Below are 23,131 nucleotides of genomic sequence, written 5' to 3'. Positions count from 1 at the left end.
CCCCCGCCCACCGCACCGCCCCCCCGCCCCCGCCCGCCAGCCCCTGGGGCCAGCCAGCCTCCCGCTCCTCCCGCTCCTCCCGCTCCTCCCGCTCCTCCCGCTCCTCCCGCTCCTCCTCCCGGTCCTCCTCCCGGTCCTCCTCCCGGTCCTCCTCTCGGTCCCCCCGGTCCTCCTCCCTGTCCTCCTCCTCCTCCTCCCCGCCCTCCTCCCGGGGCTGCCGGGCCCGGCCCCTCGGGCGGGCCATGGGGCTGGGGCCTCCCCCTCGGCGGGGCTCGGCGGGCCCGGGCCGGGGTTGCCCCCGGCTGGCCCTCCTGCTGCCGCCGCTGGCCCTGCTCCTCGTCCTCCTCCTCGCCCGCCCCGGGGGACTGGTGGCCTTCCCGGCCTCCCTCAGCGACTGCCAGACCCCCACCGGCTGGAATTGCTCCGGTAAGACCCCTCCCTCCCCGCCCCCCCCCAGGACCCCCGCCCTCGGACCGTCTCCAGTCCCTCCCCGCCCTCCAGCCTCCACCCCATCTCCGTCCCCATCCCCCTTCTCCAGCCTGCCTTCATCCCATCCCATCTCCATCCGCATCCCATCTCCGTCCCCATCCCCGTTGTCCATCCTACCTCCATCCCATCCCATCCCATCTACTCCCCCGTCCCACCTCATCCCCATCCCAACTCCATCCCCATCCCCTTTCTCCACCCTAATCACCATCCCATCCCATCTTCTTCCCCATCCCACTTCATCCCCACCCTATCTTCTTCCCCATCCCCATTGTCCACCCTACCTCCATCCCATTCCACCTCATCCCCATCCCATCTCTGTCCTCCTCCCCCTTCTCCACCCTACCTCCATCCCATCTTCTTCCCCATCCCACTTCATCCCCACCCCATCTCCTTCCCCATCCCATTGTCCACCCTACCTCCATCCCATCCCACCTCCTCCCCATCCCATCTCCTCCCCCATCCCCCTTCTCCACCCTACCTCCATCCCATCCCACTTCATCCCCACCCCATCTCCGTCCCCATCCCCCTTCTCCGCCCTACCTCCATCCCACCCCACTTCAACCCCACCCCATCTCCTTCCCCATCCCCTTTGTCCATCCTACCACCATCCCAACCCATCTCCTCCCCATCCCACCTCATCCCCATCCCATCTCCGTCCCCGTCGCCCTTCTCCATCCTACCTCCATCCCATGCCACTTCATCCCCATCCCATCTCCATCCCCATTCTCCATCCGACCTCCATCCCATCCCATCTCATTCCCATCCCATCCTATCTCCATCCCCATCCCGCCCTATCTCCATCCCACCTCCGGATCCCCACCACACGAGAGAGAAGTGTGGTGTGTGTGTGTGTGTGTGTGTGTGTGTGTGTGTGGCGGGGGGGGGGCGGGGGCGGGTTGCTGTCCGTTCAGCACAGTGCTGTGCACACAGTAAGCGCCCACTCCGGCTGTGGATGGCGGCCGGATTGCCGGCCGGTTTGGGATCCTGTGGGCCGGCCCTGGCCGAGCTGTCGGGGGGATCGGGCCGGGGTCGTCCGGACCTCCCCTCTGGGGTCTTTGCTGCCCCCGAACCGGGCGGGCACCGGACGGGCACCGGGCGGGCACCGGGCCCCAGCCACCCGTTGCAACTTGCAGAGGAAAGTTAAATAACTTCGGGGAGCCAAGAGGCCGGGGGGAGCTGGGGGGCGGAAGGAAAACTGATCAATCAATCAATCAATCGTATTTGTTGAGCGCTTACTGTGTGCAGAGCGCTGTACTAAGCGCTTGGGAAGTACAAGTTGGCAACACATAGAGACGGTCCCTACCCAACAGTGGGCCCGGCCCCGACGGGCCTCCCCAAGCCCAGACCCGAAAACCCGCCCTTACAGCGAGGCCCACCGCCAGAGAGACATCGACACAGGCAGAGACGGAGAGGGAGACACGGAGAGGGAGAGACGGACAGGGAGACATAGAGAGGGCGAGACAGGAGACACAGAGAGACACACACGCAGAGGGAGGGAGAGATGGAGAGGGAGAGACAGAGAAGGAGACACAGAGAGGGAGAGACAGAGGAGACACGGAGAGAGAGGGAGAGGGAGACACAGAGAGGGAGAGACAGAGGGGGAGAGGGAGAGACAGACAGGGAAAGGAGGGAGGGAGAGGGAGACACAGAGAGGGAGAGGAAGACGCAAAGAGGGAGAGACAGAAAGGGAGAGGGAGAGTCCCTCCTCCTCCTGCCTCCCTCTCACCCCCTGACCCTCCTCCTGTCTCTCTGTCTCCCCTCTTCTCCCTATCTCTCAGTCTCTCTCCCGCTCCTGTCTCTCTGTCTCTCTCCTTTTCTCCTTATCTCTCAGTCTCTCTCCCTCTCCCCTCACCCCCTCTCCTTGAGACCCAGAAAGGGAGAGACAGAAAGGGAGAGGGCGAGAGAGTCCCCCCACCCCGTCTCCCTCTCACCCCCCGACCCTCCTCCTGTCTCTCTGTCTCTGTATCTCCCCTCTTCTCCCTACCTCTCAGTCTCTGTCCCTCTCCCCTCACCTCCCCCTGTCTCTCTGTCTCCCCTCTTCTCCCTACCTCTCAGTCCCTCTCCCTCTACTGTCTCTCTGTCTCTCTCCTTTTCTCCTTATCTCTCAGTCTCTCTCCCTCTCCCCTCACCCCCGCTCCCTGAGACCCAGAAAGGGAGAGACAGAAAGGGAGAGGGAGCGGGCGAGAGAGTCCCCCCGCCCTTGTCTCCCTCTCATCCCCCTGACCCTCCTCCTTTCTTGCTGTCTCTGTATCTCCCCTCTTTTTCCTGTCTCTCAGTCTCTCTCCCTCTCCCCTCACCTCCTCCTGTCTCTCTGTCTCTCTCCTTTTCTCCTTATCTCTCAGTCTCTCTCCCTCTCCCTGAGACCCAGAAAGGGAGAGGGAGAGAGAGTCCCCCCACCCCTGTATCCCTCTCACCCCCTGACCCTCCTCCTGTCTCTCTGTCTCTGTATCTCCCCTCTTCTCCCTACCTCTCAGTCTCTCTCCCTCTCCCCTCACCTCCTCCTGTCTCTCTGTCTCTCTCCTTTTCTCTTTATCTCTCAGTCTCCCAGTCTCTCTCCCCTCACCCCCTCTCCCTGAGACCCAGAGAGGGAGAGACAGAAAGGGAGAGGGAGAGAGTGCCCCTCCTCTCTTTTCCCCCCTCCTCCAGGCCCCATCTCCCTCTCACCCCCCTGCCCCTCCTCCTGTCTCTCTGTCTCTCCCTCTCTCCCTATCTCCCAGTCTCTCTTCCTCTCTCCCCACGCCCTCTCCCTATCTCCAGATCTTAGTTTCTCCCCATCTCCCCCTGGCCCTTGCCCACAAGCTAGGAGCCGGGCAGAGGACGCTGGCATAGCCAAGCCCCTAGTGTTTCTCCCCACCGGACCCCACCCCCTTCCCATCTCTTGGGCCTCCAGTCCTCCCTCTCTGTCTGTCTCCCTCCTCCCTGCCCGCCTCCTTCTTTCCCTCCCTTTCTCCTTCCCCTCTTCCTTGCTCTCCCAGGAACGAGGGCTCAAGATGGCTTGGTGGCTGCGACCTGCCCTCGCCCCCACCCCCAGCCCCCTTAGCCTTCTTAGAGCAGCCAACTGTGCAGCCGGGCGGAGCCAGGGGAAAAGGGGGAAAAGGGGAAGGGGGCATCACACTCCCCGGGTCGGCCTTCCTGGCATACCCCCGGCCTCCCCCAGCCCCCCACACATGGCACCCCGAGAAGGTCCGGCCTGGGTGTCCAGCCAGCGAGGCGGTCCATCCACCTCCTCCCCACAGCCAGAAGACTTTCCCGCAGGCTCGGAGACCCCCCGAAACCCAGATAGAGCACTTAGTACAGATTAAGCGCTTAGTACAGTGCTCTGCACACAGTAAGCGCTCAATAAATATGATTGATTGATGGAGCAGGCCGACACACCCCAGCCCCCCAAGTGATCCGGTCTCCTGTGGCCACTGACCGCCACCAGGGTCCTGTCACCTTCGGGCCGAGGGAAGACCCTCCTCGGTGCCAACAAAAGCCGGCTCGCCAGCCTCCCTATGAACTTACCTTGCTGACTCACATACACACACATTCTCACACGTTCACAAACACCCTCACATACACACACACACACGCACACACTCCCGGACGCATACATTCACAAGCACTCAGACCCATCACTCCCACAGACACCTACGCTCTCCGTCACACACACGTAGACTCACACGCTAAAATACACATACGCTCTCAGATACATACTCACACACACGCTACTCGCATACACTCTGACACACACACTGTCACATAGCACACGCTCTCAAATAGACCTTCTCACGTCCACTCGCAGACACACACCCACACTATCACGCATCCACTCTCAACTACACACGCACACTCTCTCTCCAATTCAGATGCACTCTGAGACACACACACACTGTCACAGGTACATACGCATAGGCTCTCAGACACACACAGACTCACACACTGAAATACACATACACTCTCCGATACATACTCACACACACGCTACTCACATACACTCTGACACACACACTGCCACATACGCACACGCTCTCAAGTAGACCTTCTCACATCCACTCGCAGACACACACCCGCACTTTCGCACATCCACTCTCAACTCCACACACACATACACATTCTCTCTCAAATTCAGATGCACCCTGACACACTGTCATATGTACATACACATATGCTCTCAGACACACACACACACTAAAATACACATACACTCTCCGATACATACTCACACACACGCTACTCGCCTCCACTCTGACACACACACTGCCACATACGCACACGCTCTCAAATAGACCTTCTCACATCCACTCGCAGACACACACCCGCACTTTCGCACATCCACTCTCAACTCCACACACACATACACATTCTCTCTCAAATTCAGATGCACCCTGACACACTGTCATATGTACATACACATATGCTCTCAGACACACACACACACTAAAATACACATACACTCTCCGATACATACTCACACACACGCTACTCGCCTCCACTCTGACACACACACTGCCACATACGCACACGCTCTCAAATAGACCTTCTCACATCCACTCGCAGACACACACCCGCACTTTCACACATCCACTCTCGACTCCACACCACACACACACACTCTCTCTCGAATTCAGATGCCCTCTGAGACACACACACACTCTCACACGTACATACGCATATGCTCTCAGACGCACACACACACACACAGACACCGTCACCCACACCCAACCACGTATGATCCTGGAAAGAATCCATGTTTCTGCACGTTCGCCGCTGGGTACGTTATATTCAGGGCTAGAGGGAGCGAAGTACAAATCGATAGGATTAAATCTTAATGCCTCGGGAGCTGAATATAGCTGTTTTGAGTAATATCTCACTACCGAGGCAGGAGGGCCCGGCAGGCTAGGAGACCCGGGTTCCTTGGGGGACGGGGAGGGGAGACGGGGGTCACGGGGTTGGGGCTGGGCAGACCACCCGGCGGACGTCGGGGTGGTCATCATCATCATCATCAATCGTATTTATTGAGCGCTTACTATGTGCAGAGCACTGGACTAAGCGCTTGGGAAGTACAAATTGGCAACATATAGAGACAGTCCCTACCCAACAGTGGGCTCACAGTCTAAAAGGGGGAGGCAGAGAACAAAACCAAACATACTAACAAAATAAAATAAATAGAATAGATAGGTACGGGTAAAATAAATAAATAAATAAATAAATAAATAAATAGGGTAATAAATATGTACAAACATATATACATATATACAGGTTCTGTGGGGAAGGGAAGGAGGTAAGATGGGGGGGGATGGAGAGGGGGATGAGGGGGAGAGGAAGGAAGGGGCTCAGTCCGGTCGGAGAAGGCTCCAAGGCCGGTGGAGGCTTGGGGGGCGAGGTTGGCGGGAAGGCCTCTCACCCCGTTCCCTGGACCATCTCCCTTGGAATCAGGCAGGCCGCAGCTCCGGAAGGGCAACCGGGCCTTTGTCCGTCTCAATCAATCAATCCATGGTGTTTATGGCGAGCATACGACACGCAGAACGCTGTACTAAGCGTCTGGGAGAGCGCAAGTCCGCAGAATTAGCAGACACGTTGCCTGCCCATAACGAGCTGGCCGCAGCTCTGCTTTGTCATCCGCCGGGAAGGTTACACCAAGGCTGGGCTCCCGGGGTGGGGAGGGGTCGGAGGGGGGTACGGACTCCCCCCGGGCTTTCATTCATTCACTCCCGTCTATTGAACGTTTACTGTGCGCAGAGCGCTGTACTAAGCGCTTGGGAAGGTACAATACTCCAGAGAGAGACTCCAGAGGGAGAGATGCAAACGGAGAGAGGGAGAAAGGAGGAAGACTGTCCTCTCAATCAATCAATTGTATTTATTGAGCGCTTACTGTGTGCAGAGCACTGGACTAAGCGCTTGGGAAGTACAAGTCGGCAACACGTAGAGACGGTCCCTACCCAACAGTGGGCTCACAGTCTAGAAGGGGGAGACAGAGAATGAAACCAAACACACTAACAAAATAAAATAAATAGAATAGATATGTACAAGTCAGATAAATAAATAGAGTGATAAATATGTACAAACATATGTACATATATGCAGGTGCTGTGGGGAAGGGAAGGAGGTAAGATGGGGTTGTGGGCAGGCAGAGTGTCTACCAACTCCATCGTTCTCTCCCAAGCGCTTTGGACAGTGTTCTGCACGCAGTAAGCGCACTCAATAAACACCACCGATGGATTGATGGATTGGGAGCCGGGGCTGGAGCAGATTCATTCATTCAAGCGTATTTATTGAATGCTTACTGTGTGCAGAGCACTGTACTGAGCGCTTGAGAAGTCCAAGTTGGCAACATATAGAGACGGTCCCTACCCAACAGTGGGCTCACAGGCTAGAAGGTGTAGTCAGCGGTTGAGAAGCAGCATGGCTCAGTGGAAAGAGTCCAGGCCTGAGGGTCAGAAGGACCTGGGTTCTAATCCCAGCTCCGCCACTTGTCTGCTGTGTGACCTTGGGCGAGTCACTTCACTTCTCTGGGCCTCAGTCCTCTCCTCTGGATAGTGGAGATTAAAGACTGAGAGCTATGGGGGACAGGGACTGTGTTTAACCTGGTTAACTTGGAGAAGCGGTGTGGCTTAGCGGAAAGTGTACCGGTTTAGGAGTCAGAGGTCATGGGTTCTAATCCCGGCTCCGCCGCTTGTCTGCTGTGTGATTTTGGGCAAGTCACTTCACTTCTCTGGGCGTCAGTTCCCTCATCTGTAAAATGGGGATTAAGACTGTGAGCCCCCCGTGGGACAACCTGATCACCTTGTAAACTCCCCAGTGCTTAGAACGGTGCTTGGCACATAGTAAGCGCTTAACAAATGCCGTCACTATCATTATCTACCATAGAGCTTGGACAGTGCCTGGTACACAGTAAGTGCTTCTGAAATACCACAATTATTATTGTCGATATCATTACCTTGGGCAAGTCACTTCACTTCTCTTGGCCTCAGTTACCTCATCTGTAAAATGGGGAGTATGACTGTGAGCCCCATGTGGGACGGGGATTGGGTCTAACCTAACTGGTATCTACCCCAGAGTTTAGTACGATGCATGGCACGCAATAAGCCCTTAACGGATACCACAGTAATTATTATTATTACTACCTTGGGCAAGGCACTGTACATCTCTGGGCCTCAGTTCCCTCATAATAATAATAATAATAATAATAATAATGGCATTTATTAAGCGCTTACTATGTGCAAAGCACTGTTCTAAGTGCTGGGGAGGTTACAGGGTGATCAGGTTGTCCCACGGGGGGTTTACAATCTTAATCCCCATTTTACAGTTGAGGTAACTGAGGCCCAGAGAAGTGAAGTGACTTGCCCAAAGTCACACAGCTGACAACTGGCGGAGCCGGGATTCGAACCCATGAACTCTGACTCCAAAGCCCGGGCTCTTTCCACTGAGCCACGCTGCTTCCCCATCTGTAAAATGGGGATTAAGGCTGTGAACCCCATGTGGGAAGGGACCTGATTAACTCGTATCTACCCTAGAGCTTAGTACAATGCCTGGCGCATAGTAAGCGCTTAAGAAATGCCATAAAATTAAGAAAAAACGGCGGTTTTGAAGAGCCGGGGCCCTTCTGGGCCTGCAGAAAAGGGGCAGTTTGTCCCCCATTGGAATCGAGGCCTTTTGGCGGAGTGGGGGAAGGCAGAGATGTGGTCCTGGAGCCTGCCCGAGGTTGAGGGGATTTCTCTTTTTGAATCCGAGGTTTCGATGACAGAGAGAACGACCTCTTCCTCTGCGACACCAACACCTGTAAATTCGACGGGGAATGCCTCAGGATCGGAGACAGCGTCACCTGTGTCTGCCAGTTCAAGGTCAGAGGCCTGAGCTTTCCATCCTCCCCTTTCCGGACGGGCGGACGGCTCCGCCGGGGGAGGGAAATGGGGGGCGGGGGGGTCTCCCGTCCAAACCTGGGGGTCAGGGGTCGGGGGGGGGAGTGACTGAAAGCAGGGGAACAGCCGGCCGGAAAGTCGATCGAGTTTCCTCGGAGAGGGGTGGGCACATGCCCAGGCGTGACCTTAGTCTCCAAAGGTGATGCCTCCTGGCTCTGAACAAATAAGGAGACTCAAGGCAGCCCCCAAGAAGATGCCCACAACCCACAGTGCTCCAGGGGAGGAGCCATCCTACATTAGATTCATTTGAACCCAGCGTTTAGTACAGTGCCCGGCACAGTAAGCACGGAACAAGTACCAGTTTTAAAAATAATACCCAGGCATCCGGGAAGATAAGAGAAGCAGCACCCACCCCGTTCTCCTCACCGTTAGGCCTCGTTCTCGCCTGTCCCGCCATCGACCCCCGGCCCACGTCATCCCCCGGGCCCGGAACGCCCCCAATCCCTCTGCCCATCCGCCAAGCTAGCTCTCTTCCTCCCTTCAAGGCCCTACTGAGAGCTCACCTCCTCCAGGAGGCCTTCCCACACTGAGCCCCTTCCTTCCTCTCCCCCTCGTCCCCCCCTCCATCCCCCCATCTTACCTCCTTCCCTTCCCCACAGCACCTGTATATATGTATATACGTTTGTACATATTTATTACTCTATTTATTTATTTTACTTGTACATATCTATTCTATTTATTTTATTTTGTTAGTATGTTCGGTTTTGTTCTCTGTCTCCCCCTTTTAGACTGTGAGCCCGCTGTTGGGTAGGGACTGTCTCTAGATGTTGCCAACTTGTACTTCCCAAGCGTTTAGTCCAGTGCTCTGCACACAGTAAGCACTAAATAAATACAATTGATTGATTGATTGTTTGGAAAGAGCAGGGGCTTTGGAGTCAGAGGTCATGGGTTCGAATCCCAGCTCTGCCACTTGTCAGCTGTGTGACTTCGGGCAAGTCACTTCACTTCTCTGGGCCTCATCTGGAAAATGGGGATTAAGACTGTGAGCCCCACGTGGGACAACCTGATAACCTTATAACCTCCCCAGCGCTTAGAACAATGCTTTGCACATAGTAAGCGCTTAATAAATGCCATCATTATTATTATTATTATTATAAGGGGAATACCACGTGAGAGGGGGTGCCCTCTAGCATGTGTTCTGTTTGATGCCTCCGCGAGCATCGTGGAGACCCCTCTTCCTTTCTCGGTCTTCCTTTCCATCCAGAATGGGGGAACCCTTTCAGGATTCTGGGGTGCTTTCACCACATTGAGGTCTGATCGTAGCACTCTGCTAGTTATTAAGAGGTTTTTCTGAGATAAGCACTGTGCTGAGTACCCGGTGAATATGGGATGATCAGAGCCTCGGGCTGAGGGGCGGTTGGGAGACTCACTGTGGTAAGAGGAAGAAAGAGAGGGGATAATATCACTATTTTATTGTTATTGTTGTATTTGTTAAGCGTTTACTATGTGCCAGACACTGTTCTAAACACTGGGATAAATTCCTTCATTCATTCAATTGTATTTATTGAGCACTTACTGTGTGCAGAGCACTGTACTAAGCACTTGGGAAGTACAAGTCGGCAACATATAGAGACGGTCCCTACCCAATGGTATTTGTTAAGCGCCTACTATGTGCAGGTACTGTACTAAGCGCTGGGGTTGCACACAAGCAAAGCAGGATGGACACAATCCCTGTCCCACGTGGGGCTCACAGTCTCGATCCCCAATTTAGAGATGAGGTAATTGAGGCCCAGAGAAGTGAAGTGACACAAGTTAATCCGCCTCTAGGCTGCAAGCTCGTTGCGGGCAGGAAATGTATCTGTTTGCTGTTATATCGTTATATTGAGAAGCAGCGTGGATCAGTGGAAAGAGCCCGGGCTTTGGAGTCCGAGGTCATGTGTTCAAATCCCAGCTCCGCCAACTGTCAGCTGTGTCACTTTGGGCAAGTCACTTAACTTTTCTGTGCCTCAGTGACCTCATCTGTCAAATGGGGATGAAGACTGTGAGCTCCCTGTGGGACAACCTGATCACCTTGTAACCTCCCCAGTGCTTAGAACAGTGCTTTGCACATAGTAAGCGCTTAATAAATGCCATTAATTATTATATCATCCTCTCCCAAGCACTTAGTACAGTGCTTTGCATACAGTAAGCGCTCAATAAATATGATTGAAGGAATAAATAAATGAAGAATCAGACCAGGCACTGTCCCTGCCCCACTTAGGGCTCATAGTGTAAGGAGGGAGAGTGGGGATTTTATTATTCTTATAATCATTATTATTACTATTATTATTATTACTATTACTGTATTTGCAAAGAGCCTATTATGTGTCGAGGCTCATTCTAAATGTTGGGTTAAGTATGATGAGAAGCAGCGTGGCTCATTGGAAGGAGCACGATCTTTGGAGTCAGAGGTGATGGGTTCAAATCCCGGCTCTGCCAATTCATTCATTCATTCATTCAATCGTATTTATTGAGCCCTTACTGTGTGCAGAGCACTGTACTAAGCGCTTGGGAAGTACAAGTTGGCAACATATAGAGACGGTCCCTACCCAACAGTTGGCTCACAGTCTAGCCAATTGTCAGCTGTGTGACTTTGGGCAAGTCACTTCACTTCTCAGTGCTAAGTGCTTAGTACAGTGCTCTGCACACAGTAAGCGCTCAATTAATACGATTGATTGATTGATTCTCTGGGCCTCGGTGACCTCATCTGTAAAATGGGGATGAAGACTGTGAGCCCCCCGTGGGACAACCTGATCACCTTGTAACCTCCCCAAGTGCTTAGAACAGTGCTTTGCACATAGTAAGCACTTAATAAATGTCATTATTATTATTATTATTATTAATGTTAGTCATTGGGCCATATACAGTCCCTGTCCCACATGAGGTTCACCAGGGAGAAGAGACATTGAATCCCTAGTTTTCCTGAGGCCCAGAGTGGTTCAGTAACTTGCCCAGGGTCACTCAGCATGCCGGTGGAGTGCAGCACTCCTCGACATGCCTCTCTGGTCAAGCACAGACCTACAGCTTGGGCAAGAGCCCACTGAGACCAGGGGCCGACACAGCCGAAGGAAGGCCGGAGCTCCAGTGGGATATGATAACTCTGGCCGCTGAGGCGGCTCCTAAATAATAATAATAATAATGGCATTTGTTAAGTGCTTACTATGTGCCAAGCACTGTTCTAAGCGCTGGGGAGAGACAAGGTGATCACGCTGTCCCACAGTCTTAATCCCCATTTGAGGCGGCTCCTAAATAATAATAATAATAATGGCATTTGTTAAGTGCTTACTATGTGCCAAGCACTGTTCTAAGCGCTGGGGAGAGACAAGGTGATCACGCTGTCCCACAGTCTTAATCCCCATTTTACAGATGAGGTCACTGAGGCTCAGAGAAGAGAAGTGACTTGCCCAAGGTCACACAGCTGACAAGCGGCGGAGCCAGGATTAGAACCCATCTGACTCCCAAACCCGGGCTCTTTCCACTGAGCCACGCTGCTTCTCGAAATACATTCATTCATTCAATCGTATTTATTGAGCGCTTACTGTGTGCAGAGCACCGTACTAAGCGCTTGGGAAGTACAAGTTGGCAACATATAGAGACGATCCCTACCCAATGACGGGCTCACAGTCTAGAAGGGGGAGACAGACAACAAAACAAAACATGTGGACAGGTGTCAGGTCATCAGAATAAATAAAAATAAAGCTAGATGCACATTATTAACAAAATAAATAGAATAGTAAATATGTACAAGTAAAATAAACAGAGTAATAAATCTGTACAAACATACATACAAGTGCTGTGGGAAGGGGAAGGAGGTAGGGCGGGGGGATGGAGAGGAGGAAAGGAAAAAGGGGGCTCAATGTGGGAAGGCCTCTTGGAGGAGGCGAGCTCTCAGTAGGGCTTTGAAGGGAGGAAGAGAGCGAGCTTGGTGGATGTGTGGAGGGATTGGGAGCATTCAGGGCCAGGGGGAGGACGTGGGCCGGGGGTCGACGGCGGGACGGGCGAGAACGAGGCCTAACGGTGAGGAGATTAGTGGCAGAGGAGCGGAGGGTGCGGGCTGGGCCGGAGAAGGACAGAAGGGAGATGAGGGAGGAGGGGGCGGGGGGATGGACAGCCTTGAAGCCGAGAGTGAGGAGTTTTTGCCTGATGCGTACGGTTGACAGGCAGCCACTGGAGATTTTTGAAGAGGGGAGTAACATGCCCAGAGCGTTTCTGCACAAAGATGATCCGGGAAGCAGCATGGAGTATAAACTGAAGTGGGAAGAGACAGGAGGATGGGAGATCAGAGAGGAGGCCGATGCAGTAATCCAGTCGGGACGGGATGAGAGATTGAACCAGCAAGGTAGTGGTTTGGATGGAGAGGAAAGGGCGGAGCTTGGCAATGTCGTGGAGGTGAGACCGGCAGGTTTTGGTGACGGATTGGATGTGAGGGGTGAATGAGGGAGCAGAGTCGAGGATGACACCAAGGTTGCGGGCTCGTGAGACAGGAAGGATGGTAGTGCCATCTACAGTGATGGGAAAGTCATGGAGAGGGCAGGGCTTGGGAGGGAAGATAAGGAGCTCAGTCTTGGACATATTGAGTTTTAGATGGCAGGCAGACATCCAGATGGAGATGTCTGAAGGCAGGAGGAGACACGAGCCTGAAGGGATGGGGAGAGAGCAGGGGCAGAGATGGAGATTTGGGTGTCATCAGCGTAGAGATGATGTTGAAGCCTTGGGAGCGAATGAGTTCACCAAGGGAGAGAGTGTAGATAGAGAACAGAGGGGACCAAGAATGAAGTCATGGTGATAATAACACGAGTAGCGATACTTTACAGTCCTCAAGACTGTAAGTTCATAATGGCTAGTGAACATGTCTGCTAATTCTGTTATATCGGACTCTCCCAAGCGCTTAGTACAGTGTTCCACACATAGTAAGTGCTCAATAAATACCACTGATTGATAATAATAATGATGGCATTTATTAAGCGCTTACTATGTGCAAAGCACTGTACTAAACGTTGGGGAGGTTGCAAGATGATCAGGTTGTCCCATGGGGGGGCTCACAGTCTTAATCCCCTTTTAACAGATGTGGTAATCAGGTAATCAGATAATCAGGTAATCAGGTTGGCCCACGGGGGGCTCACAGTCTTCATCCCCATTTTACAGATGAGGTAACTGAGGCACAGAGAAGTGAAGTGACTTGCCCAAAGTCACACAGCTGACAAGTGGCGGAGCCAGGATTAGAACCTGTGACCTCTGACTCCCAAGCCCGGGCTCTTTCCACTAAGCCACAGTGCTGTACTGAGCACTTGGGAGAAGACAACGGAATCAGAAGGCATAATCCCTACCCTCAAGGGGCTTATAATTCCCTACAAGTAGTGCACTGTACTGAGAGATTGCAGTCTATATTTTGAGCAGAGTGTTGTGCAGAGCTCTTTGGAGAGCACAGTAGATTGTAAGCTCCTCGAGGACAGGGAAGGTGTTGGTTTATTGTTGTATGGTCTTCTCCCAAGCACTTAATATAGTGCTCTGCACACAGAGCACTATATTCCTCCTTCCTCTCCCCCTCCCCCCCTCCCCATCCCCCAGTCTTACCTCCTTCCCCTCCCCACAGCACCTGTATATATGTATATATGTTTGTACATATTTATTACTCTATATATTTATTTATTTTATTTGCACATATTTATTCTATTTATTTAATTTTGTTAATATGTTTTGTTTTGTTGTCTGTCTCCCCCTTCTAGACTGTGAGCCTGTTGTTGGGTAGGGACCGTCTCTATATGTTGCCAACTTGTACTTCCCAAGAGCTTAGTACAGTGCTCTGCACACAGTAAGCGCTCAATAAATACAATTGAATGAATGAATATGAATGAAAATTCCGATTGAATGAATGAATTAGTAGACATGATCTCTGCCCACAAGGAGCTTCCAGGCTATTTGGAGCTCACGAATCATCTGACCAACTGTTTCTACTGTCATCAACCAACCTGATTTTGGGGCAGTTCCAAACAAACCTTAGCTGCCTTGTCCTCTCCCAAGCGCTTAGTACAGTGCTCTTCACGCTGCAAGTGCTCATTGAATGCAGCTGATGGATTGGCTGACCTTCGCTCAGCATCGTGACGGCACGAGAGAGGTCTCGAAGGTCAAATGCTGATCTGTCTCATCTGTCTGCGTCTGGAGGAACCCTGTGGTCATTGGGGTCAAAGAAGCAGGGCATAATGGCTAGAGCCCAGGCCTGGGAGTTGGAAGGACCTGAGTTCTAATTCCGGCTCTGCCACGTCTGCCGGGTGACCCTGGGTGAGTCACTTTACTTCTCTGGGCCTCAGTTACCTCATCGGCAAAATGGGGATTGAGACTGTGAGCCCCATGTGGGACAGGGACTGTGTCTAATCCGATGATTTGCTTGCATCCCCCCAGCGTTTAGTACAGTGTCTGGCACAGAGTAAGCACTTAACAAATACCACAATTATTATTATTGCTGTTTTCTGTCACAGTCGGATGACACTGGAATTTGAGGTGGGTTGAAATGCCGCATAAACAAATTTCTCCCTCCAGTTCTGATGCCCAGAGCTCGGCCCCAGCCCCGGCCTCTGCCCAGCCCAGCCCTAGCCTCTGAGCGGCCCAACACCAGCCCCGGCCTCTTCCCGGCTCAGCCTGAGTCAAGGTCAGCCCGGAGGCCAGGCCGAGGCGAGGCCCGTGTCCCAGAGGCAGAAGTGAAGCATGTGGGACAGAAGCTGCACGCTTCTGGGAGGCGAGGCCCATGTCCCAGAGGCAGAAGTGAAGTGTGTGGGACAGAAGCCACACAGAAGCCAGAAGCCCGGCCAAGCCCAGCTGGGGCCAAAGTCCCTGCTTGTGGAGCAGATGGGCTCTTCCATCCCTACCCCACGCCAGGCCCCAGGCCCCCAGACCCTCAGGCCCTCAGACCCTTAGGCCCCCAGACCCTCAGGCCCTCAGACCCTCAAGCCCTCAGGCCCCCAGTCCCCCAAGTCCCCAGGCCCCCAGGTCCCCAGGCCCTCAGGCTCCCAGGTCCCCAGACCCCAAAGCCCTCAGGCCCCCAGATGCCCAGACCCCCAGGCCCTCAGATGCCCAGACCCTCAGGCCCCAAGACCCCAGGCCCCCAGACCCCAAGGCCCTCAGGCTCTCAAGCCCCCAGGCCCCCAGGCCCCCAGGCCTCCAGGCCTCCAGACCCTCAGGCTCCCAGGTCCCCAGACCCCAAAGTCCTCAGGCCCCCAGATTCCCAGACCCCCAGGCCCCCAGGTCCCCAGACCCCCCAGGCCCCCAGGTCCCCAGACCCCCCGGGCCCCCAAGCCCCCAGGTCCCCAGGCCCCCAGGCCCTCAAGCCCCCAGATCCCCAGGCCTTCAGGCTCCCAGACCCCCAGGCCCTCAAGCCCCCAGATCCCCAGGCCCTCAGGCTCCCAGGTCCCCAGACCCCAAAGCCCTCAGGCCCCCAGATTCCCAGACCCCCAGGCCCCCAGACCTCAGGTTGTCCCACATGGGGCTTACAGTTTCATTCCCCGTTTCGCAGGTAACTGAGGCACAGAGAAGTGAAGCGACTTGCCCAAAATCACACGGCTGACATGTGGTGGAGCCAGGATTAGAACCCACGACCTTTGACTCCCAACCCCGGCCTCTTTCCACTAAGCCATGCTTCTGTACAATAAATGTGGAAAATGTAAACGAGTTTACAGTCTGGAGGGGGAGACGGGCATGAAAAGAAATCAATAAATGACAGGTAGGGAAAGAGATCTATCCTTCCATCAATCAAGGCAGCACTTGAGCGCCCGGCTCTGTGCTGAGCGTTTGGGAAAGGACAAAAGGGGCCCTTCCCAGTTAGGAAAACTTTTGGTGGAATGCCAACCCTTCCCAGTGGGCCTGGGAGTCAGAAGAACCAGAATTCTCATCCCGGCTCCGCCACCTGTCTGCTCTGTGACCTTGGGTGAGTCACTTCACTTCCCCGGGCCTCCGGGCCACTTTTCTTGTTATCGTTATTATTATTACATTATTACTGTATTGTATAGTTATAGAATACACTATTATCATTATTATTTTATAATAATAATAATAATAATGGCATTTGTTAAGCGCTTACTATGTGCCAAGCGCTGTTCTAAGCACTGGGGAGATACAAGGTAATCAGATTGTCCCACACGGGGCTCACAGTCTTCATCCCCATTTTACAGATGAGGTCACTGAGGCCCAGAGAAGTGAAGTGACTTGCCCAAAGTCACACAGCAGACATGTGGCGGAGCCGGGATTAGAACCCAAGCCCGGGTTCTTTCCACTGAGCTTATAAGACATATTCCTTGCCCACAAAGAGATTCCAATCTAATGGTCAGGAGTCCATGATAGGGGATAAATATTGGCGCAGTGGCTGGAGCCCTGGCCTGGGAATCAGAAGGCCCTCTGTTCTCATCCCGGCTTCGCCGCTTGCTGCTGTGTGACCTTGGGTAAGTCACTTCATTCCTCTGGGCCTCGGTTACCTCATCTGGAAAATGGGGATTAAGACTGGGAGTCCAACCTGATTACCTTCCTCCTTACCTTCTTCCTCCTTTCAAGGCCCTACTGAGAGCTCACCTCCTCCAGGAGGCCTTCCCAGACTGAGCCCCTTCCTTCCTCTCCCCCTCGTCCCCCTTTCCATCCCCACATCTTACCTCCTTCCCTTCCCCACAGCACCTGTATATATATGTATATATGTTTGTACATATTTATTACTCTATTTATTTATTTTACTTGTACATATCTATTCTATTTATTTTATTTTGTTAGTATGTTTGGTTTTGTTCTCTGTCTCCCCCTTTTAGACTGTGAGCCCAATGTTGGATAGGGACTGTCTCTACATGTTGCCAATTTGTACTTCCCAAGCGCTTAGTCCAGTGCTCTGCACATAGTAAGCGCTCAATAAATACGATTGATGATGATGATGATTATCTTGCGTCTAATCCAGCGCTTAGAACAGTACTTGACATAGGGGAAGCGCTTAACAAAGACCATCATCATTATTATTATTAAATTAAAAGAAAACTCTGCGCAAAAGAGAATATCGTCTATCTCGGTGTCAAACAGTGATCTCTCCTATACCGGCTCCTGAATAGTGACCGCCTTCAGACTGGACTATAAAACTGGACTAGCTGTAGGTTTCATCATCCATTTTCACGGTCATTCATGGGGATGTAAATTTTCCAAATCTTGGCTCTAGAGAGGGTGGGTTTTATAATAATAATAATAATGATAGCATTTATTAAGCGCTTACTATCAATCAATCAGTCAATCGTATTTATTGAGCGCTTACTGTGTGCAGAGAACTGTACTAAGCGCTTGGGAAGTACAAGTTGGCAACATATAGAGACAGTCCCTACCCAACTGCGGGCTCACAGTCTAAAAGTCTAAGCACTGGGGGAGATACAAGGTGATCAGGTTGTCCCACGGGGGGCTCACAGTCTTAATCCCCATTTTACAGATGAGGGAACTAAGGCCCACAGAAGTGAAGCGACTTGCCCAAAGCCACCCAGCTGACAATTGGTGGAGCCGGGATTTGAACCGATGACCTCTGACTCCAAAGCCCGGGCTCTTTCCACTGAGCCACGCTGCTTCCCATATTACTCCCATATTACTCTAAGCGCTTAGTACAGTGCTCTGCACACAGTAAGCACTCAATAAATACGATTGATGATACTCTCCCCATCCCAAGCGACGCCCAGAATTTAATACTGCAATCTGAGTGAATTACAAGCTGTTTTTTTGTTGGGTTTTTTTTGTGTATTATGTACTTAGTTCTAAACAGGGGTGATGGTTGGTAAATAATCATCTTGATGATTGCATTTGTTATAATTAAAGAACGATGCATAGCCGCTGCTCTGTAATCATGCAATAATCCCGTCTCTGGCATCATGGCCAGGTGCGGGAAGTAAAGTCACTGTTAGGAATCCTCAAATTAGCAATATCTCAGGATAGCTCGGAAGTAGCGAGGCGAGGCAGAAAGAGCCGGGGCCTGGGGGTTGCAGGGTCTGGGTTCTAATCCCGGCTCCGCCGTTCGTCTGCCGGGTGACCTTGGACAAGTCGCTTCACTTCTCTGTGCCTCAGTCACCTCATCTGGAAAATGGGGATTAAATCTCACTCCCCCCTACATCATCATCAATCGTATTTATTGAGCGCTTCCTGTGTGCAGAGCACTGTACTAAGCGCTTGGGAAGTACAAATTGGCAACATATAGAGACAGTCCCTACCCAACAGTGGGCTCACAGTCCAAAAATACATAGACAATGAAGCCCGGGTGGGACAGGGATTATTAATAATAATAATAATAATAATGGCATTTGTTAAGCACTTACTATGCGCAAAGCACTGTTCTAAGCGCTGGGGAGGATGCATGGTGATCAGATTGCCCCACGCAGGGCTCACAGTCTTAATCCCCATTTTACAGATGAGGGAACTGAGGCCCAGAGAAGTGAAGTGACTTGCCCAAGGTCACCCAGCTGACAATCGGCAGAGCCGGGATTTGAACCCATGACCTCAGACTCCCAAGCCCGAGCTCTTTCCACCGAGCCACGCTGCTTCTCTAGTCATCCCATCATCTCTATTAGTACAGCGCTTGGCACATAGCAAACTCTTAACAAATCATCATCAATCGTATTTATTGAGCGCTTACTATGTGCAGAGCACTGTACTAAGCGCTTGGGAAGTACAAATTGGCAACATATAGAGACAGTCCCTGCCCAACAGTGGGCTCACAGTCTAAAAGGGGGAGACAGAGAACAAAACCAAACATACTAACAAAATAAAATAAATAGAATAGATAGGTACAAGTAAAATAAATAAATAAATAAATATAACAATAATAATGATTATCCCCTGTAGGTTATCTAGTTCCCATTATAAAATGGAGGTACATGTGCGTGTTTGTGTGTGTACATGGGTGTGAGCACACATGCATAAATGAGGAGGAGGAGGGAGAAAATAGGTCCTTTTTGGACAGAGATGCTACAGAACACTGAATGAGGAAAAAATATCCTTTTTGGACACGGATACTATGGAATATTTAGTAACAGCTCGAGTGGGTTTGTAAACTCATCCATTCATTCATATTTATTGAGCGCTTACTGTGGGCAGAGCACTGGACTAAGCGCTTGGGAAGTACAAGTCGGCAACATATAGGGGTGGTCCCTACCCAACAACGGGTTTTCAGTCTGGAAGGGGGAGAAGGGGGGAAAGGAATATGTCTGTTCTATTGTTGCGTTGTCCTCTCGCAGACGCTTAGTCCACTGCTCTGCACAAAGTAAGCGCTCAACAAATACGACTGATTGACTGATTCCTTTGACGGGGGGGCTACTTCTCTGGGCCTCCCCAGGAATCTGGAGGCCTTTCAATATTGATTTTTCACCAACCAATCAAGCCAGCAGTCGATGGTATTTATTAAGCGCTTACTCATCATCAATCGTATTTATTGAGCGCTTACTGTGTGCAGAGCACTGTACTAAGCGCTTAGCACTGTACTAAGCGCTTACTGTGTGCGGAGCGCTGCACTAGGTGCTTAGGAGAGTCCAGTATAATGGAGTTTGTCAACACGCTCCCCGCCCTCGATGAGTTTCCGGGCTACAGCACACAGCGCACTGTACTGAGCGCTTGGGAGAGAACATTAGAGTGGGTAGGCAAGATTCCCACCCTTAAGGAAGCAGTGTGGCTCAGTGGAAAGAGCCCGGGCTTTGGAGTCAGAGGTCATGGGTTCAAATCCCAGCTCTGCCAATTGTCAGCTGGGTGACTTTGGGCAAGTCACTTCACTTCTCTGGGCCTCAGTTCCCTCATCTGTAAAATGGGGATGAAGACTGTGAGCCCGCTGTGGGGCAACCTGATCACCTTGTAACCTCCCCAGCACTTAGAACAGTGCTTTGCACATAGTAACCGCTTAATAAATGTCATTATTATTATCATTATTATTATTATTATTAAGGAGCTTCTGGTCTACAGTGCACTGAGCACTGTACTGACCACTTGGGAGAGGACAATACAGTGAGTAGACACAATTTCTGCCCTCCAGGAGCTTCCACGCTCTCAGGAGAGGGGGATTTAGAAATTATTTAAATAATAATGGTATTTGTTAAGCACTTACAATCAATCAATCAATCAATCAATTGTATTTATTGAGCGCTTACTGTGTGCAGAGCACTGGACTAAGCGCTTAGGAAGTACAAGTCGGCAACACATAGAGACAGTCCCTACCCAACAGCAGGCTCACAGTCTAGAAGGGGGAGACAGAGAACAAAACCAAACATACTAACAAAATAAAATAAATATAATAGATACGTACAAGTAAGATAAATCAAGCACTGTTCTAAGTGCTGGGACAGATACAAAGTAACCAGGTAGTCCCACGTAGGGCTCACGGACTAAATCCCCATTTTACAGATGAGGGAACTGAGGCACAGATAATAAGAATAAGAATAATAATTTTGGTATTTGTTAAGTGCTTATTATGTGCCAAGCACTGTTCTAAGCGCTGGGATAGATACAAAGTAATCAGATTGCCCCACGTGGAGCTCACAGACTTAATCCCCATTTTCCGGATGAGGGAACCGAGGCACAGAGAAGTGAAGTGACTTGCCCAAAGTCACACAGCTGATATGTGGCGGAGCCAGGATTAGAACCCATGTCTTCTGATTCCCAAGCCCGGGCTCTTTCCACTACTCTATGCTGCTTCTCTAATAATGGTATTTGTTAAGCGCTTACTACTGTTCTAAGCCCTGGGATAGATACAAAGTAATCAGGTTGTCCCACGTGGGGCTCACAGTCTTCATCCCCATTTTACAGTTGAGGTCACTGAGGCCCAGAGAATCAATCAATCAATCAATCATATTTATTGAGTGCTTACTGTGTGCAGAGCACTGTACTAAGCGCTTGGGAAGTACAAGTTGGCAACATATAGAGACGGTTCCTATCCAACAGTGGGCTCACAGTCTAGAAGGGGGAGATAATGATGATGGCATTTGTTAAGCGCTTACTATGTGCAGAGCACTGTTCTAAGCGCTGGGGAGGATACAAGGTGATTAAATTGTCCCACGCAGGGCTCACAGTCTTAATCCCCATTTTACAGATGAGGTAACTGAGGCTCAGAGAAGTTAAGTGACTTGCCCAAGGTCACACAGCAGTCACGTGGTGGAGCAGGATTTGAACCCATGACCTCTGACTCCAAAGCCCGGACTCTCTCCACTGAGCCACGTTGCTTGCTCAAAGAGGAGTCAGAGCCGGAAATGGTCTGAACATTTGGCCATACATTCGTGTGCAAGGACTGAGGTCAGCATAAAACACTCTGGCTAAGTGTCCAGTACAGTACCCTGCAGACAGTAGGTGCTCAGTACAGTCCTTTGCATATACGAGAAGCAGCATGACCTATTGGCTGGGAGTCAGAAGGTCGTGGGTTCTAATCCCAGCTCTGCCACTTGTCTGCTGTGTGACCTGGGGAGAGTCACTTCACTTCTCAGTTTCCTCATCTGGAAAATGGGGATCGAGACTGTGAGCCCCACGTGGGTCGGGGGCTGCGTCCAACCCGATTAGCTGGTATCCACCCCAGTGCTCAGTACAGTGCTTGGCACACAGTAAGCGCTTAACAAATTCCACAACTATTATTATTAGTAGTAGGGGCCCAGCACAGAGCTCTGCCCACAGTAGGTGCCCAGCACAGCGTTCTGCCCACAGTAGGGGCTGAATAAATGCCACCAACGGCCTATGGTCCAGCTCATTCATTCATTCAATCGTATTTATTGAGCGCTTACTGTGTGCAGAGCACTGTACTAAGCGCTTGGGAAGTAGAGAAGCAGCGTGGCTCAGTGGAAAGAGGCCGGGCTTGGGAGTCAGAGATCATGGGTTCAAATCCCAGCTCCGCCAATAGTCAGCTGTGTGACTTTGGGCAAGTCACTTCACTTCTCTGGGCCTCAGTTCCTTCATCTGTAAAATGGGGATGAAGACTGTGAGCCCCCCGTGGGACAACCTGATCGCCTTGTAACCTCCCCAGTAATTATAACAGTGCTTTGCACGTAGTAAGTGCTTAATAAATGCCATCATTATTATTACAAGTCGGCAACATATAGAGACGGTCCCTACCCGACAAAGGGCTCACCGTCTGGAAGGGGGAGACAGACAACAAAACAAAACATGTAGACGGGTGTCAAAATCGTCAGAACAAATAGAATTAAAGCTAGATGCACATCATTAACAAAATAAATAGAATAGTAAATATGTACAAGGAAAATAGAGCAATAAATCTGTACAAACGTCTAAACAGGGGAGGAGAGGAAAAAGGGGGCTTAGTCTGGGAAGGCCTCCTGGAGGAGGTGAGCTCTCAGTAGGGCTTGTAAGAGAGGAAGAGAATTAGCTTGGCGGATGTGTGGAGGGAGCCGCGTGGCTCACTGGAAAGAGCATGGGCTTTGGAGTCAGAGGTCATGGGTTCAAATCCCAGCTCCGCCAATTGTCAGCTGTGTGACTTTGGGCAAGTCACTTCACTTCTCTCAGTTCCCTCATCTGTAAAATGGGGATGAAGACTGTGAGCCCCCCGTGGGACAACCTGATCACCTTGTAACCTCCCCAGCGCTTAGAACAGGGCTTTGCCCATAGTAAGCGCTTAATAAATGCCATCATTAGTATTAGTATTAGGGAGGGCATGCCGGGCCAGGGGGAGGACGGGGGCTGGGGGTCGACGGCGGGACGGGCGAGAAGGAGGCCCAGTGAGGAGAAGGAGGGAAGCGCTGGGGGCTGGGGGGGGGGTCCGTCGGTTAAGTATGTGTGTGTGTGTG

General features: G+C 51.7%; 1 protein-coding gene across 1 annotated transcript in view; it reads left to right on the top strand.

Moving 5' to 3' along the window:
• Positions 1-222: 222 nt before the first annotated feature.
• The window catches only part of TMEFF2 (transmembrane protein with EGF like and two follistatin like domains 2), a 66,728-nt gene continuing 43,819 nt past the window's right edge, over positions 223-23,131 (top strand). The window contains exons 1-2 of the mRNA XM_038749243.1: positions 223-426; positions 8,203-8,312. Coding sequence (XP_038605171.1) covers positions 243-426; positions 8,203-8,312 — 294 coding nt within the window. The 5' untranslated portion in view covers positions 223-242. The remainder of the gene's footprint in view (positions 427-8,202; positions 8,313-23,131) is intronic.

The sequence above is a fragment of the Tachyglossus aculeatus genome, chromosome 7 (assembly GCF_015852505.1).
Source record: "Tachyglossus aculeatus isolate mTacAcu1 chromosome 7, mTacAcu1.pri, whole genome shotgun sequence".
NCBI classification, from domain to species: domain Eukaryota; kingdom Metazoa; phylum Chordata; class Mammalia; order Monotremata; family Tachyglossidae; genus Tachyglossus; species Tachyglossus aculeatus.
The sequence above is the reverse complement of the archived record's forward strand: the minus strand, read 5'-3'. Positions and strand labels throughout refer to the sequence as shown.